The sequence below is a fragment of the Corythoichthys intestinalis genome, chromosome 11, assembly GCF_030265065.1.
Source record: "Corythoichthys intestinalis isolate RoL2023-P3 chromosome 11, ASM3026506v1, whole genome shotgun sequence".
Classification (NCBI taxonomy): domain Eukaryota; kingdom Metazoa; phylum Chordata; class Actinopteri; order Syngnathiformes; family Syngnathidae; genus Corythoichthys; species Corythoichthys intestinalis.
Genome location: NC_080405.1, coordinates 53,894,043 through 53,908,593, shown reverse-complemented (window position 1 = coordinate 53,908,593; position 14,551 = coordinate 53,894,043). Strand labels below are relative to the sequence as shown.

The 14,551-nt window shown below is 37.6% G+C and overlaps 1 protein-coding gene across 3 annotated transcripts in view; it reads left to right on the top strand.

Annotated features, from left to right (window-relative positions):
• fat2 (FAT atypical cadherin 2) overlaps positions 1-14,551 on the top strand; it is a 309,284-nt gene that overhangs the window by 187,787 nt on the left and 106,946 nt on the right. For all 3 annotated transcript variants that reach the window (XM_057850154.1, XM_057850155.1, XM_057850156.1), the window contains one exon: positions 8,971-9,182. In XM_057850154.1, coding sequence (XP_057706137.1) covers positions 8,971-9,182 — 212 coding nt within the window. The remainder of the gene's footprint in view (positions 1-8,970; positions 9,183-14,551) is intronic.

The following is a 14,551-nucleotide window of genomic DNA, read 5'->3' as shown; positions in this document are numbered from 1 at the left end:
GGTGCCGATCGATCGGGACATCTCTAGTATTTATATTTACTGTAGCCATTTAACTTCTGCCTAAATGCATGATGGGAAGTGCAACCATGACTGTGCGTCGTGGTACCAATTGATATATCTTCTCTGCGTTGGGAAATAACATAGGGTGTTAAGAAAAAGATCAACTACTACATTTCTTCCCCACATAGCTTCCCACAATTATTCTAATCGTTGGGAGAGGGATTGTAAGGCTTTAGCCATTTAAAAACAGGCTCCAAAGGCTCCCAAAATTCTCTCTACTCATTTTACGATGCCTTTTAGCTCTATATACTGTATGGGTAAAACGGCGCCATTATAGATTGAACGCGACAATGTGTGAGTGGGTCGTGCAGCGCATGCGTTAATTGCGTTAAATATTATAACATGATAAATGTTAAAAAATATTAATTCTTGCCGTTCATGCGATAAATTTGATAACCCTACCTTAAGCTTAAACTAAAGACTCTGGAAGACTGTAACACATTGTGTGTGACGTTAAATACAATTAGAAAATGATTTAATTTAAAAATATATATATATTAAAAAAAGGTATGTCCAATATTTTTTTGCTCATTCCGATACTTTGAAAATGACGTGATTGGTAGTATCGGTAGTAGAGATGTCCCGATCGATCGGCATCCCCATGTTCTGTGCTAATTATTTCTTCAGTTACTGTTCCAGTTGTTTCATTAATCGTTACTTATGGTACTTGGTAACACTTTATATGACAGTGGCGATATGACAGTGGCGCCATAAGACTGTCATAATTATGGCATGACATTGTCATGAGCATTAACTCATTTCCTCCCAAAAACGTATAAATACGTTCTATTTTTAATTGTTTCAGTGTCCCAAAAATGTATTTGTTCAATTCAACACAAGGCAATTCAAAGTGCTTTACATCACATGAAGATCATAAAAACCACATTAAAATCAATAGCTCGTAGAAACAAAGACAATTGAAATAGGAAATAAAATTCATCTGCATAGGTGTGATAGGAGATGTTATGCTGTTCCATAATCTTAGCTAGGGGAAGCATATAGATTTTAAATAAGAGTGGTCCAAGAATTGACCCTTGAGGGACTCCACACGTGAATTTGGTTCGTTCTGACTGATGGTTCCGATTGACACAAAGAAATCCCTATCATGTAAATAACATGTGATCCACTGAAAAACAGTGTCAGTAAGCCCTTCCCACTGTTCCAATCTGCTGAGTAGTATGTTGTGATCAACCGTGTCGAATGCGGCGCTGAGATCCAATAGTGGCAAAACAGTTAATTTGTCTGCATCGGTATTCCGACAAATGTCATTTAGGACTTTGATAAGCACGGTCTCGGTGCGGTGTTGTGGCCGAAATCCAGACTGAAATGAGTTAAAAAGATTGTTTTGCATCATAAAAACCTGGATCTGTTCGAACAAAACCCTCTCGATAATTTTCCACTGGAATGTCAGATTTTATATAGGCCTATAATTACTAATGGTTGAGGCATCCAGAATAGTTTTTTTTTAGAAGAGGTTTTATTACTGCAGTTTTTAAAGTATGTAGAAACTCTCCTGTTTGGAGAGAAGTATATATAAGCTGAGAAACACAAAGTTTGAGCTCCCTCCAAAGGTTTATTTATTGGGTTTAGGTCTGGAGACCAGCTAGGCCATGCTAGAACCTTGTTATGCATCTTACGGAGCCACTCCTTGGTTTTCCTGGCTGTGTGCTTTGGGTCATTGTCATTTTGGATGACCCAGGCGCGACCCATCTTCAATGCTCTGACTGAAGGATGGGGGATATTCCCCAAAATCTCACAATACAAGGCCCCAGTCTTCCTCTCTTTAATACAAAGCACTCCTCCTGTCCGATGCGCAGAAAAAAAAACCCAAAGCATGATGCTACCACCCCTATGCTTCACAGTAGGGATGGTGTTCTTGAGATAGTAACCATTCTTCTTCTTCCACCAAACACGGGTAGTGGAATTATGACCAAAGAGTTGTATTTTACTCTAATAGCAGAGTGTTCAAATATTTATTTTTTCTCCACTGTAGATATTTGATATAAAGATATAAATACTAGAGATGTCCCGATCGATCGGCATCCCGATCGGGTCCGGTCACGTCATTTTCAAAGTATCGGAATCAGCAAAAAATGCCTTTTTTTAATATACTGTATATATATTTTTTAATTAAATCGTTTTCTAATTGTATTTAACGTTACAGACATAATATGTTACACTCATCCAGAGTCTTCAGTTTAGGCTTAAGGTAGGGTTATCAAATTTATCCCGTTAACGGCCGTAATTAATTTTTTTAAAAATTCATCACGTTAAAATATTTAACGCAATTAACGCATGCGCTGCACGACCCATTCACGCATTGTCGCGTTCAATCTGTAATGGTGCCGTTTTACCTATATATAGAGCTAAAAGGCAGCGTAAAATGAGTGAATTTTGGCAGCCTTTGGAGCCTTTTTTTAATTGTCTAAAGCCTTACAATCCCTCTCCCTACGATTAGAAATATAGTGGGAAAGCAATCTGGGGAAGCAAGGTAGCACTTGATCTTTTTCTTAACACCCTATGTTATGTTATAGAAGATATATCAATTGGTACCACTATGCACAGTCATGGTTGCATCATGCATTTGGGCAGAACAGTTAAATATGGTAATATTTAGTCACAATATACAAAGTCACATTCATCCTTTAAGAATTACAAGTCTTTATATCCGTGGATCCCGCTCACAAAAAGAATGTTAATAATGTAAATGCCATCTTGGGGATTTATTGTCATAATAAACAAATACAGTACTTATGTACTGTATGTTGAATGTATATAGTCGTCTGAGTTTTATTCATTTTTTTCTTAATGCATTGCCAAAATGTATATGATCGGGAAAAATTATCGGGAATGATTGGAATTGAATCGGGAGCAAAAAAAAAAAAAAAAAAATAGCAATCGGATCGGGAAATATCGGGATCGGCAGATACTCAAACTAAAACAATCGGGATCGGATCGGGAGCAAAAAAACATGATCGGAACAACCCTAATAAATACTGTATAGGATAAAATGTAGTGTGTATTTATGAAATAACTACATAGAATATACAAAATTAAATGTTTTATTTTGACAGTAAATTTAAACTCAAAGTGGCAATAAATAGCTTAAAGCTTCTTTTTTGAAGAATTGTTTACTATTGTCAAACTCCTGTTTGATGTGAAGTGAGTTTAATGACCTTTGCTTTCGCTGTACAGTTTCTATGGCTTTTTTTTCCCTTTTTGCTCAAAAGTCAAAGCAGAAATTTGGTCTGAATGAATGATCGCTTCGTGAAAAATTCATGCCGCGTTACACGTATCTCATGGCACTACTGCATTAAAGAAAATCTACTTTTTAATGTAAAAGTCAGAGTAAAAAGACACTCCTGTGGAAGTCAGCTTGAATAAATGAATTGCTCGGGTCAAGGAAAAGAGTGAATTTAACCAGCCAGGCAAATCTGAATTAATTAAAAAACGAAAAAGATATTTATGCAAGTGAGCAGACATCCTTTCCTGCTTTAACTCAGAGATTGAGCACTCAATTATTTTCAGTTTATGAATGTTTTCAGCACTCATCAAACTTATTTAGAAACAAACAAGCTGTGTAGCCGAGCATACTACTTGTGCTGGGTTGTTGGGGCTAAGGTTTGTTAAATCGACACATAAGAAATATTTGTATATGTATCATGGGCCGGTTGTCAAAAATCAATATATGTAGTAAAGATTAGGGCTGGGCGATATGGCCTTAAGTACTGATCATAGTAAATTGAGCAGATTCACCTCGATAACGATAAATGACGCTAAATTTGCTCAAGCGGACAGCTATATAATTTGAAAATCTGAATCAACGCATGAAATACAAATTAACCGTTTTTCGTTGGTTTATTTAACAGCTTTCAATTTAACATATGTACAGTACTACATAAGTACTGTATTTGTTTATTATGACAATAAATCCTCAAGATGGCATTTACATTATTAACATTCTTTCTGTGAGAGGGATCCACGGATAGAAAGACTTGTAATTCTTAAAGGATAAATGTGACTTTGTATATTGTGACTAAATATTGCCATCTAGTGTATTTGTTGAGCTTTCAGTAAATGATACTGAAGCCATTTAACTGTTCTGCCCAAATGCATAATGGGAAGTGCAACTATCACTGTGCGTAGTGGCACCAATTTCAAATATCTTCTCTGCGTTGGGAAATAAGATAAGGTGTTAAGAAAAAGATCAACTACTACATTTCTTCCTCACATTGCTTCCCACGATGTTTCTAATTGTTGAGAGAGGGATTGTAAGGCTTTAGCCAATTAAAAAAAGGCTCCAAAGGCTGTCAAAATTCACTCTACTCATTTTACGCTGCTTTGTAGCTCTATATATAGGTAAAACGGCGCCATTATAGATTGAACGCGACAATGCGTGAGTGGGTCGTGCAGCGCATGCGTTAATTGCGTTAAATATTTTCACGTGATTAATTTTTAAAAAATTAATTAGCGCCGTTAACGTGATAAATTTGATAGCCCTACTTTAAGCCAAACTAAAGACGCTGGATGAGCGTAAGACATTTTGTCTGTAACGTTAGATGCAATTAGAAAACGATTTAATTAAAAAATATATACAGTATATATTATAAAAAAGGCATGTCCGATATTTTTTTGCCGATTCCGATACTTTGAAAGTGACGTGATTGGACCGGATCAATCCATCTTTGGTTAAGACTAAGGTGAACGCGCAGAGTTTGGCCTTCTGGCCGGATTTTCGGGTCCCGCCAGCCCGGGCCGTTGGAGCTGCGCCAGCGCGGGTTCGGCGGTTCGGCTGGCACGATTCCGGCGGTCTGGCTAGAAGGTCAGATTCCTTCAAATTTCATGGTGTTGACCCCACCAGGTCGAGACCAAAATGAGACCAGACACACACACAGAGTAAGTTTAGATCCTCAAAATGACTTGAATGTCCCTTTAAAACTTTTTCACATGTGTAATATTAGATCATATATTCCTGCATACACGTATTTGGATCGTAGCACAACAACAAAACCTCTGTGCCACTGTGCCTGTACAAACAACTCAAAAACAAATTTGCGTGGCAACAGTTTTCGTTTTGGCCGACTTTTATTGAAGGGGAAAACCGATGGCTCGTAATTAGAATAAGAAACATCTCTGATAGAAACGGAGACGGGAAGTTTTTCCCTGCAGACATAGAATGGACACCAGAGGAATAAATAGTGGGAGAGATGTACAGGAAAAACAACAAAATACTATCAAACCAACACTAGTACAATGAATATTTTATAAGGAAAGGAAGGACAAGTGTGAACGTTTTTTACGTAGCCTTGGCAACAGAAGACTGCGCTTCAACGTTTATGTAGAAAAAAAAAATGTACTACAATTTTTCGTTATTAAATATGTATAAATGGAATGGATTCATGCAGTTTCTATTTATCTCAATAGGGAAGGATACAAGTATTTTGAGATATGAGTGTGTTCACTGAAGTAATTAAACTCATATCTATAAAAGTAGTGTTATCTGTACCGATACGGCACTAAATTGACGTCATCGGGGAGTACTGAGAAAGATGGCAACTCTCCAAAAAAATTACATGATACCAATCATATTTCTGCCGTCAATTTCAACAAGTTCACCACTAGTAGGCGTTCAATCTGTCTGAATTCGGACAAATGTTTGTTCGTTGCCATCCCTCCCACTTCAAACTAATTGGACATCTGTTGGTTTTGGGTTACTGAAAAGGAGGTGACCCAAAAATGTCTCAAATGAATACAAACTGACTCAAAATCAACAGAAAGCAAGGGCGTAGGTTTGCATAGGGACAGTAGGGACATAACACCACCAAATTTTCAGGATGCTGAAATTGTCCCCGCCAACTTTTAAGTAACCTTATTTGCATTATATGACTTCAGTTATATAGGTGATTTAGATTGTCTTCCCAAATGTTGTAAGGATAGAATTGACCATTATTAATTCCCTGACTAAGAAGTTTTTTTTCCTATTTAAGTTATTTAGACAGACCATTTTGAGTGGTCCTACGGCAAATGTTTATTTATTTATTTTTTGCATTCCTGGATAGTTAAGAGATGAATCATAATTGTGTATTTCTTGTGTATATAATTTGTGTTTAAATATTGCAATTGAAGTTTGTTAATAAAATCCAGACTTTTATTCTAGAAGTTTTCAGAATGTGTCTTTAGTAGTTTTTGAAAACAAAGGTTAAAATCGAACGGTGTATCACCCGAACCAATGCATATACACTGCAAAAACCAACCTCCTTAAAATTGGAAGAAAAAAAAACAAACTAAATTCCCTTGTTTTTAGTGTAAATCTACTAGAAAAAAAAGTGAAATTATCTGGCACGTCAATCTTGCTTCTGAAGCGTTGGGCTTCTGTGATAAGATGGCGTTGTGCATCTTTTATGCCCTCTATTCTGCTTCTTTTCATTAAATTATGGCATAAGTGCTATTTAATTTATATTACGTGTGTTAGAATAATACAAACAGTCCTACAGAAAATATGAGAAATTGTACTATTCCCTGATTGATTATATTACGTGTGTTAGATTAATGCAAACAGTTATATGGTGTTATGCGAGAAAAGTAACTATTCCCTTCACCGTCATGAGCGTTTCGCGAATTATTGTTCACTAGCATCCCCCCACCCCCTTGTCGGACGATCCACTCCAGGAGTCCCGTTTATGCTCATCCTGCTCGTGCCTTGTTCATATTTATTCCGCTGCTGGTACTGTATGTCCATGCTCGTAGCCCCGATGAGTCAATCATGTTGGGTCGACTCGGTCGAGGAAATAAACACGGCGAGCGAGTCGCAGCCCATCCATTTTCAAGCACTGATTACGTCTGTCACCCCGCGTGAAAAATGCTTGGCATGCAAATGCCGAGGCCGCCCGAGCGTGCCGTCGCCGTCGTTTCGCATACATGTGCCATGGGTGGCCGTGAAAATGCATGGAATAGCTGATGGCGGTGTCTTCAATGCATATTTAGAAGAGCATATGTTTGTATGATGCTACTTCTGTAGGCATACCGGATAACCTTTACAACTCAATTGGGTGAAAAAATATGTATATACAGTATATAATATACGTATGTACAGCTATGTACGGTGTGTGAGTTTATTTGGCTTTCTCGGTCAAAAACGTTCCAAACCACTTGGCTAACTTAAAGACTTGTAGGCTCTAATAAGCCATTTTTTTTCTATTTTACTAAAATAGGTTATTAAAAAATATATTGCCATTGATTTAAAAATCTATATTATTTAGTACATGTTTTGACCTACGGAGGACGCCATGTTTTACGCGCGCAATGCACGCTGGGGGTGATGACGCGGTTGGGTTGGACTGGGAGAATAGCTGTGCCAGCTAGCAAGTGAAGCTAATATGAAGGCTGGCATGATTTTGTCACATTCTGCTGGTAGTCAGATTGTTTTGTTACAGAGATGGGGGACGAGTTCCCATTGTCGTACCTGCATCCAGTTCTAGCTCATCAGCAGTGTTTTTAAACAGATCCTAGGTGGCTTGCCGAGATATTGACTTGCTGCCATTTGACAGTTTGTATATCCCTTCACTGCTAGTTGATCATTGACTTGTTTTTGTCTGTTTGTCTGCCTCTCACCGCAGTTTTCCCTCAGGTTTTTTTTTTTTTTTTTTTAATTGATCCCGACCTCCTGTCACGGACCCTTTTTGCGTCTTGCGATCGCGTTTTTCTTTTTTGTGTGTGTGTGTTCAAAAAACTTGGGGAAAAATGTGCATTTATCAAGGTTTCGTCAGCTGTGATTCTGTATATCCCTAGGCCGAAACAGCCTGATAGCACAGATATAAGTACGCCTGCTTCTCCCCAATTGGATGTGTTGTTGACGTTAGCGCGGTGGAGCTCTTAAAATAGAGCAAGGTTCTATTTTGGGCCCCGCCTCTCAGGGGAAACATTCATTAAAACTTTCCAACCGTCCACCGCTCACTTTCGCCCAAAAGTCCGATCAAAAATCCTTTAATGCCCTAGATGGGGTGAAGAAGGAGAGGAGTTGGTATTGGCTTACACGCTTTAGTGTGGCAACAATAATAAAGAATAACAATAACAAAATAAGAGCGTGCTTCTCCCATTCTTCCTACTCGCTTGCCAATACATCACAGCTCCCCAGTCCGATCATCTCTTAAGGTGATGGTTACGGACATTACAATACACAATGAATAGGTCGTCGCGGAACCCTTATCACTAGGCTGCCGCTATTTTGAAACGTCCCAAAAAAAACACACAAAAAAACATTTCATTTGCAAGGCGTGGCAGCTTTTATTTTGATGTGGCGGTGCGCCACAATCTATTATTTATAGGGGAAACCCTGTAAAGACAATCATGAATCCAGCGTCACACGGAAGTATTGTCCTGTGGAAACGCGGATTTGAATCCCGCTGGAGACCTGCATTTAATTGCTTTTGCTGCTCGTTTTGTGAAATATCAACAGTGCTGTCCCACTCAACACTTTTCAGCTCGGGTTCAAATTGGAAGGGCAGAACTGACAACATGTTTATGTAGCTAACGAGTGACACTGTGGAAGTACTGTAGCACTGCCCAGTGATGTCACCACCCAGAGTGCATTGCTCGTCAACAACAACCTACTAGTGAAAGTAGTTTTTCAAATTATATAAAAATGAAAACAAGTGTAGGGATTTGAATATCAAATTATTATAACTCATACTAACATTTATCTTTTAAGAACTACAAGACTTTCCGTCCATGGTTCCCTTTCAAGGTTAAAGGTCTAGACCAGGGAAGTCTACTAGAACCCCCAACTTTGAAGTGTGACCTGTCCTAATGTCTTTTAATATTGCTAAAAAGTAATGAATTCAACAAAGCTATAACGCTCGACGATATAACTGTACACAATTGTAACACAGATACATGTTTGGCTTTCCGCAGGTGTGCTCACCCTGGCTGCCCCGCTGGACTTTGAAGTGTCCCGGGAGCTCTACCTGTCGGTGGAGGGCAGCCGGGGCACGTCATCATTGGCTGACGTCACCATCGTGGTGGTCAACGTGAGCGACGTCAATGACAACGCTCCCATCTTTGGCCGCGGTGACTACAGCACTGAGATATCAGAAGAGCGAGCCCCGGGAAGCCTGGTGATCAAGGTACGAAGCAGTGTAAATACAGTGCTGGCCAAAAGTATTGGCACCCCTGCAATTCTGTCACATAATGCTCAATTTCTCCCAGAAAACAGTTGCAATTACAAATCCTTGGGCAGTAATATCTTCATTTATAAACAGTTGCAATTACAAATCCTTGGGTAGTAATATCTTCATTTATTTTGCTTGCAATGAAAAAAACACAAGTTAATGAAAAAAATAATTAAATCATCATCATTTTACACAAACTCCAAAAACAAAAGTATTGGGACCCTCAGACTAATACTTGATAGCACCATGACCTCTGAGGAAGACCCAGCTTTCTCTCACTGGGCTCTACATTATGCTGCAAAAATTGTTGGTAGGCTTCAGACTTACACCATGCACACGGTCAAGCAGTCCAGTGCCAGAGGCAGTAAAGCAACCCTAAAACATTAGGGAACCTCCGCCATGTTTGTCTGTGGGGGCCGTGTTCTTTTCTTTGAAGGCCTTATTTTTTTCCCTGTAAACTCTATGTTGATGCCTATTCCCACAAAGCTCTACCTTTGTCTCATCTGACCAGACAACATTCTTCCAAAAAGTTTTTGGGCTGTTTCAGGTGAGTTTTGGCAAACTCCAGCCTGGCTTTTCTATGTTTCTGGCTCAGAAGTGGGGTCTTCCTGGGTATCCTACCATAGAGTCCCTTTTCATTCAGATGTCGACCGATAATATGGGTTGACACTGTTGTACCCTCGGACACCTCGGATATTAGTCGAGGTTCTTTCTCCACCATCCGTGCAATCTTTCGTTGAAATATCTCATCAATTTTTCTTTTCCGTCCACGTATAGGGAGGTTAGCCACAGTGCATGAGTTTTACACTTATTGATGACTCTGTGCACTGTAGACACAGGAACATTCAGGTCTTTAGAGATGGCCTTGTTGCCTTGAGATTCCCCATGCTTCCACACAATTTTGCTTCTCAAGTCCTCAGACAGTTCTTTGGTCTTCTTTCTTTTCTCCATGCGCAATGCGGTACATACAGGCACACAGGACAGAGGTTGAGTCAACTTTAATCCACTTTAACTGATTGTAAGTGTGACGTAGTGTGAAAGAATATATTTTTTTATGCTTATAAAACACTATATGCTTGCATGTGAGACTGGCTTTTGTGGACTCTTATCTAATCTTCACTCCCTTTCGTCCCAGCTAAATTCCAAAGGTCGTACTTTACGATGTTTTTCGGTGGAAAATCCCAAGTCAATCTGTAATAAGTTTCACTTCTGTTTCACAGTAAGCATCCAGTTTTGAGGAACAAAACCAGGAGAAGCAGTTAGAGCTGAGTCACTCTGAACTAGCCAATTATCGCTCACCACATACCCACTGTTATGACATGTTTCTGACCATGTGACTTGGTAAATAAAAGGGTTGCACGAGGTGACATTTTCTGGACCCTGTACGCACGTTAAAAACTTGAACCAGACTCGAGTGATTCCTGACTGCAAGTGATTTAATCCCCAATGAGGTGGGAGGCTCCCATCATTGTGATTGTCATTAGAATAGAATACGCTTGTTGTTTTATTTCCTGACACTTAGTTATTGCCACAACCTGTTATGTGCCACAGGTAAGTAACAGTTGCTGTTAATTACACAAACCAGAGAAGCATCACGATTTTTCAAAGGGTGCCAATTAGGGTTGTTCCGATATGTTTTTTTGCCCCCGATCCGATCGTTTTAGTTTGAGTATCTGCCGATCCCGATATTTCCCGATCTGATTGCTTTTTTTTTTTTTTTTGCTCCCGATTCAATTCCAATCATTCCCGATAATTTTTCCCGATCATATACATTTTGGCAATGCATTAAGAAAAAAATGAATAAAACTCGGACGAATATATACATTCAACATACAGTACATAAGTACTGTATTTGTTTATTATGACAATAAATCCTCAAGATGGCATTTACATTATTAACATTCTTTCTGTGAGAGGGATCCATGGATAGAAAGATCTGTAATTCTTAAAGGACAAATGTGACTTTGTATATTGTGACTAAATATTGCCATCTAGTGTATTTGTTGAGCTTTCAGTAAATGACACACACATTTTTAATTTTTTAAAAAAATTAATTACCGCCGTTAACGGGATAAATTTGATAACCCTACCTTAAGCCTAAACTAAAGACTCTGGATGAGTCTAACATATTATGTCTGTAACGTTAAATACAATTAGAAAACGATTTAATTAAAAAATATATATATATTAAAAAAAAGGCATGTCCGATATTTTTTGCCGATTCCGATACTTTGAAAATGACGTGATCGGGACATCTCTTGTGCCAATACTTTTGTCCGGCCCATTTTTGGAGTTTTCTATAAAATGAAAATGATTAAATTTTATTTCATTCTCTTTTGTGTTTTTTTTTCATTACAAGCAAAATAAGTGAAGCAATACTACCAAAGCATTTGTAATTGCAATCATTTTTTGTGAGAAATTGAGCATTATCTGACAGAATTGCAGGCAGGGGTGCCAATACTTTTGGCCGGCACTGTAGATACTGGAAAATTGGTCTTGAAAGTCCTTAAAAAGTGCTTGAATTTGGACATGGAAAAAGTTGTACAAACCATGACTGCATTTTCTTTGGGGGAAAAAAGGCAATCACAGGATGCAAATTCACTTACAATAACTGTCCAAAAAAGTGAGTTTTATCATATTTATCTTTTTATGCACTAAGTCATGTTGTGCAAGGCGCTCACTTATCCTGTGTCAGCCTCCGTGCTGGGCACGTGTGGGAGATAAGGTGGCAATAACACAGCTGAGTGGCTCGCTGATGGCGCCGTAATCACCCGCTGTCCCGTTTGACATTTTTCTGCTGACATCTCCTCGCCGCGTACCCTGAGCGTAGTCGCGTGTTCAAACTTTCAGTTTTTTTCCCCCCCGCCTTGTGCACACACACATAAACATTGGCAAAGTCCATTAGATGCTAAAATGTAGCCACGCGCTATAAATTTTTGAACAGCATTAGCATTTTACCTCGAGTGCATTCTTCTGGTTTTGAATCTCCTCTCCTTGAATTAAACAGCATTAGTATAGCTGTCACTCCCATCGGTTAATAAGAACCTTGTTTTGCTGGAAGAATTCTAACTTTCTTATGTTACATTTGATGCAGTTTGCACTCATGGGTGTGCATAATGAATTCCAGGGATCGAATTTGATTTCTTTTCTGCTGCTTATCGCTACCTGAAATTCAGAGAAAAGTAACTTTGAAACTTATTTGAAGAGTTGTGAGGGGTGGGAAGTCAGCGAGCTTGCCAGCGTCTCTTCTTCCCCTCGTCCGAGGGCAATTTGGTGGAAAAAAAAGATGTACTGTATCTGTGAAATAGCAGGGACAAAAACGATACATTATGAGGTAAAACTTTAGCCGGATTTAGAATGAGAATTCTGACGTCATTCTCAGAATTTCTGACTTTATTTTCAAATGTCCGAGCTCCGACTTTGAAGTCAGGTTGGGATTCTGCTCAGAATTCTGACTTAAATTTCAGAATTCTAATTTTATCCTCAGAATTGTGACCTTAAAGTCAGAATTTTGACTTTGAGGTCACGTCAGACTTCTGAAAATAAAGTCATAATATTCACTTTAGAGTAAAAAAAAAAAATTGTGAATTAAGTCTTTTCACTTTCAAGTCAGAATTCTGAGAATAAAGTCAGAATCTGAATTGTCACTTAAAAATATGGTTAACGTTCTGACTTTGAAGTGAGAATTCTGACTACGTTCTGAGAATTCTCACTATGTTCTCAGAATTTCTGATTTTATTTTCAAATGTCAGAACTCTGAAGTCAGGTTAGACATTCTGAGAATAAAGTTGCTCAGAATTCAGAATTCCAGCTTTATACTCAGAATTTTGACTTTAAAGTGAGAATTTTTTATTTTAAAGTCAGGTCAGAATTCTGAAAATAAAGTCAGATTCCTGACTTTTGAAAATAAATGTCAGAAATTCTGAGAATAAAGTCAGAAATTCTGAGAATAAAATCGGACATCTAAGAATAAAGTCGTAATCCTGGATTCTCAGTTAAGTGAAAATTCTGAAAATATAGTTAACGTTCTAAGTTTGAATTGAGAATTTAGACTTTAAAGTAAGAAGTCTTAGGGAAAAAAGTGAGAAATCTGACTATATATTCGGAGCAGAATACTACTTACTAATGAGAATAAAGTCAGAATTTCTATATTTCCAGAATTTTGACTTCAATGTGAAGTTTTTATGTACTTAGGTCAGAATTTTAAAGAACAAGTCAGAAATCTGAGAATAAAATCAGAATTTTTACTTTAAAGTCAAAATTTTGAGAATCAGAATTTTCACTATAAAGTCAGACTTCTGAAAATAAAGAAATTCTGACTTCATTCACATTACCTGATTCTGAGAATAAAGAAATTATGTCATTATTCTCAGAATTCTTCACCGAATATAAGGTCAGAATTCTTAATTCTTTATTCCTAGAATTCTGAATTTATTCTCTGAATGCTCCTTGGAATTCACACAAGCGAAAATTCTTAAAATACCGTCAACATTCTGAATTTAAAGTGAGACTTTGGACTTTAAAGTAGAATTCTGAGGAGGAAAAATCTCAAAGAAATTCTGACTTTATTCTCAGAATTGTCAGAATTCTGAGAAGTAAAAATTCTCACTTAAGTAAAAATTCTGAATACCTTTGGATACGTTTGACTTTAAAATGGAATTCTCGGGGGGAAATCTCAATTAAAGAAATTCTGACTTCATTCTCAGAATTCTGAGGAGTCAAAATTCTCACTTAAGTGAAAATTCTGAAAATATAGTTAATGTTCTGAGTAGAGTATAGAAATGAGAATTTGGATTTTAAAGCAAGAAGTCTTTGGAGAAAAAAGGAGAATTCTGAGTTCTATATTCTCAGAATTCTGACATTATTCTCAGAAATTTGCTCAAAATTCGGACTTTAACTATCTGAATTCTGACTTTAAAGTCAGGTCTGAATTCTGAGAATAAAGTCAGAATTCTTAGAAGAAAGTCAGAATTCTTACTTTTTCTGAGTGAAAATGTATTCTCCAAATTCTGAGAATAAAGAAACTCTGACTTTGTTCTCAGAATCGTCCAAATTCTGAGAATAAAGTCAATGAAAATCCTGAAAAAATATTCAACATTCTAACTCTGAAGTGAGAATTGTAACGTTGAAGAAGAAAAAAAATCTGAATTAAAGAAAGTCTGACTTTATTCTCAGAATCTTCAAAACGATGAGAATTAAAGTAATTTTGAAAATATAGTCAACATTCAGACTTTGAAGTGAGAATTTTTGACCTTCAGAATTCTTTGGAGAAAATTTTGGAGTTTATTCTCAGAATTCTGAGAATTAAGACATTTTCTCAGAGT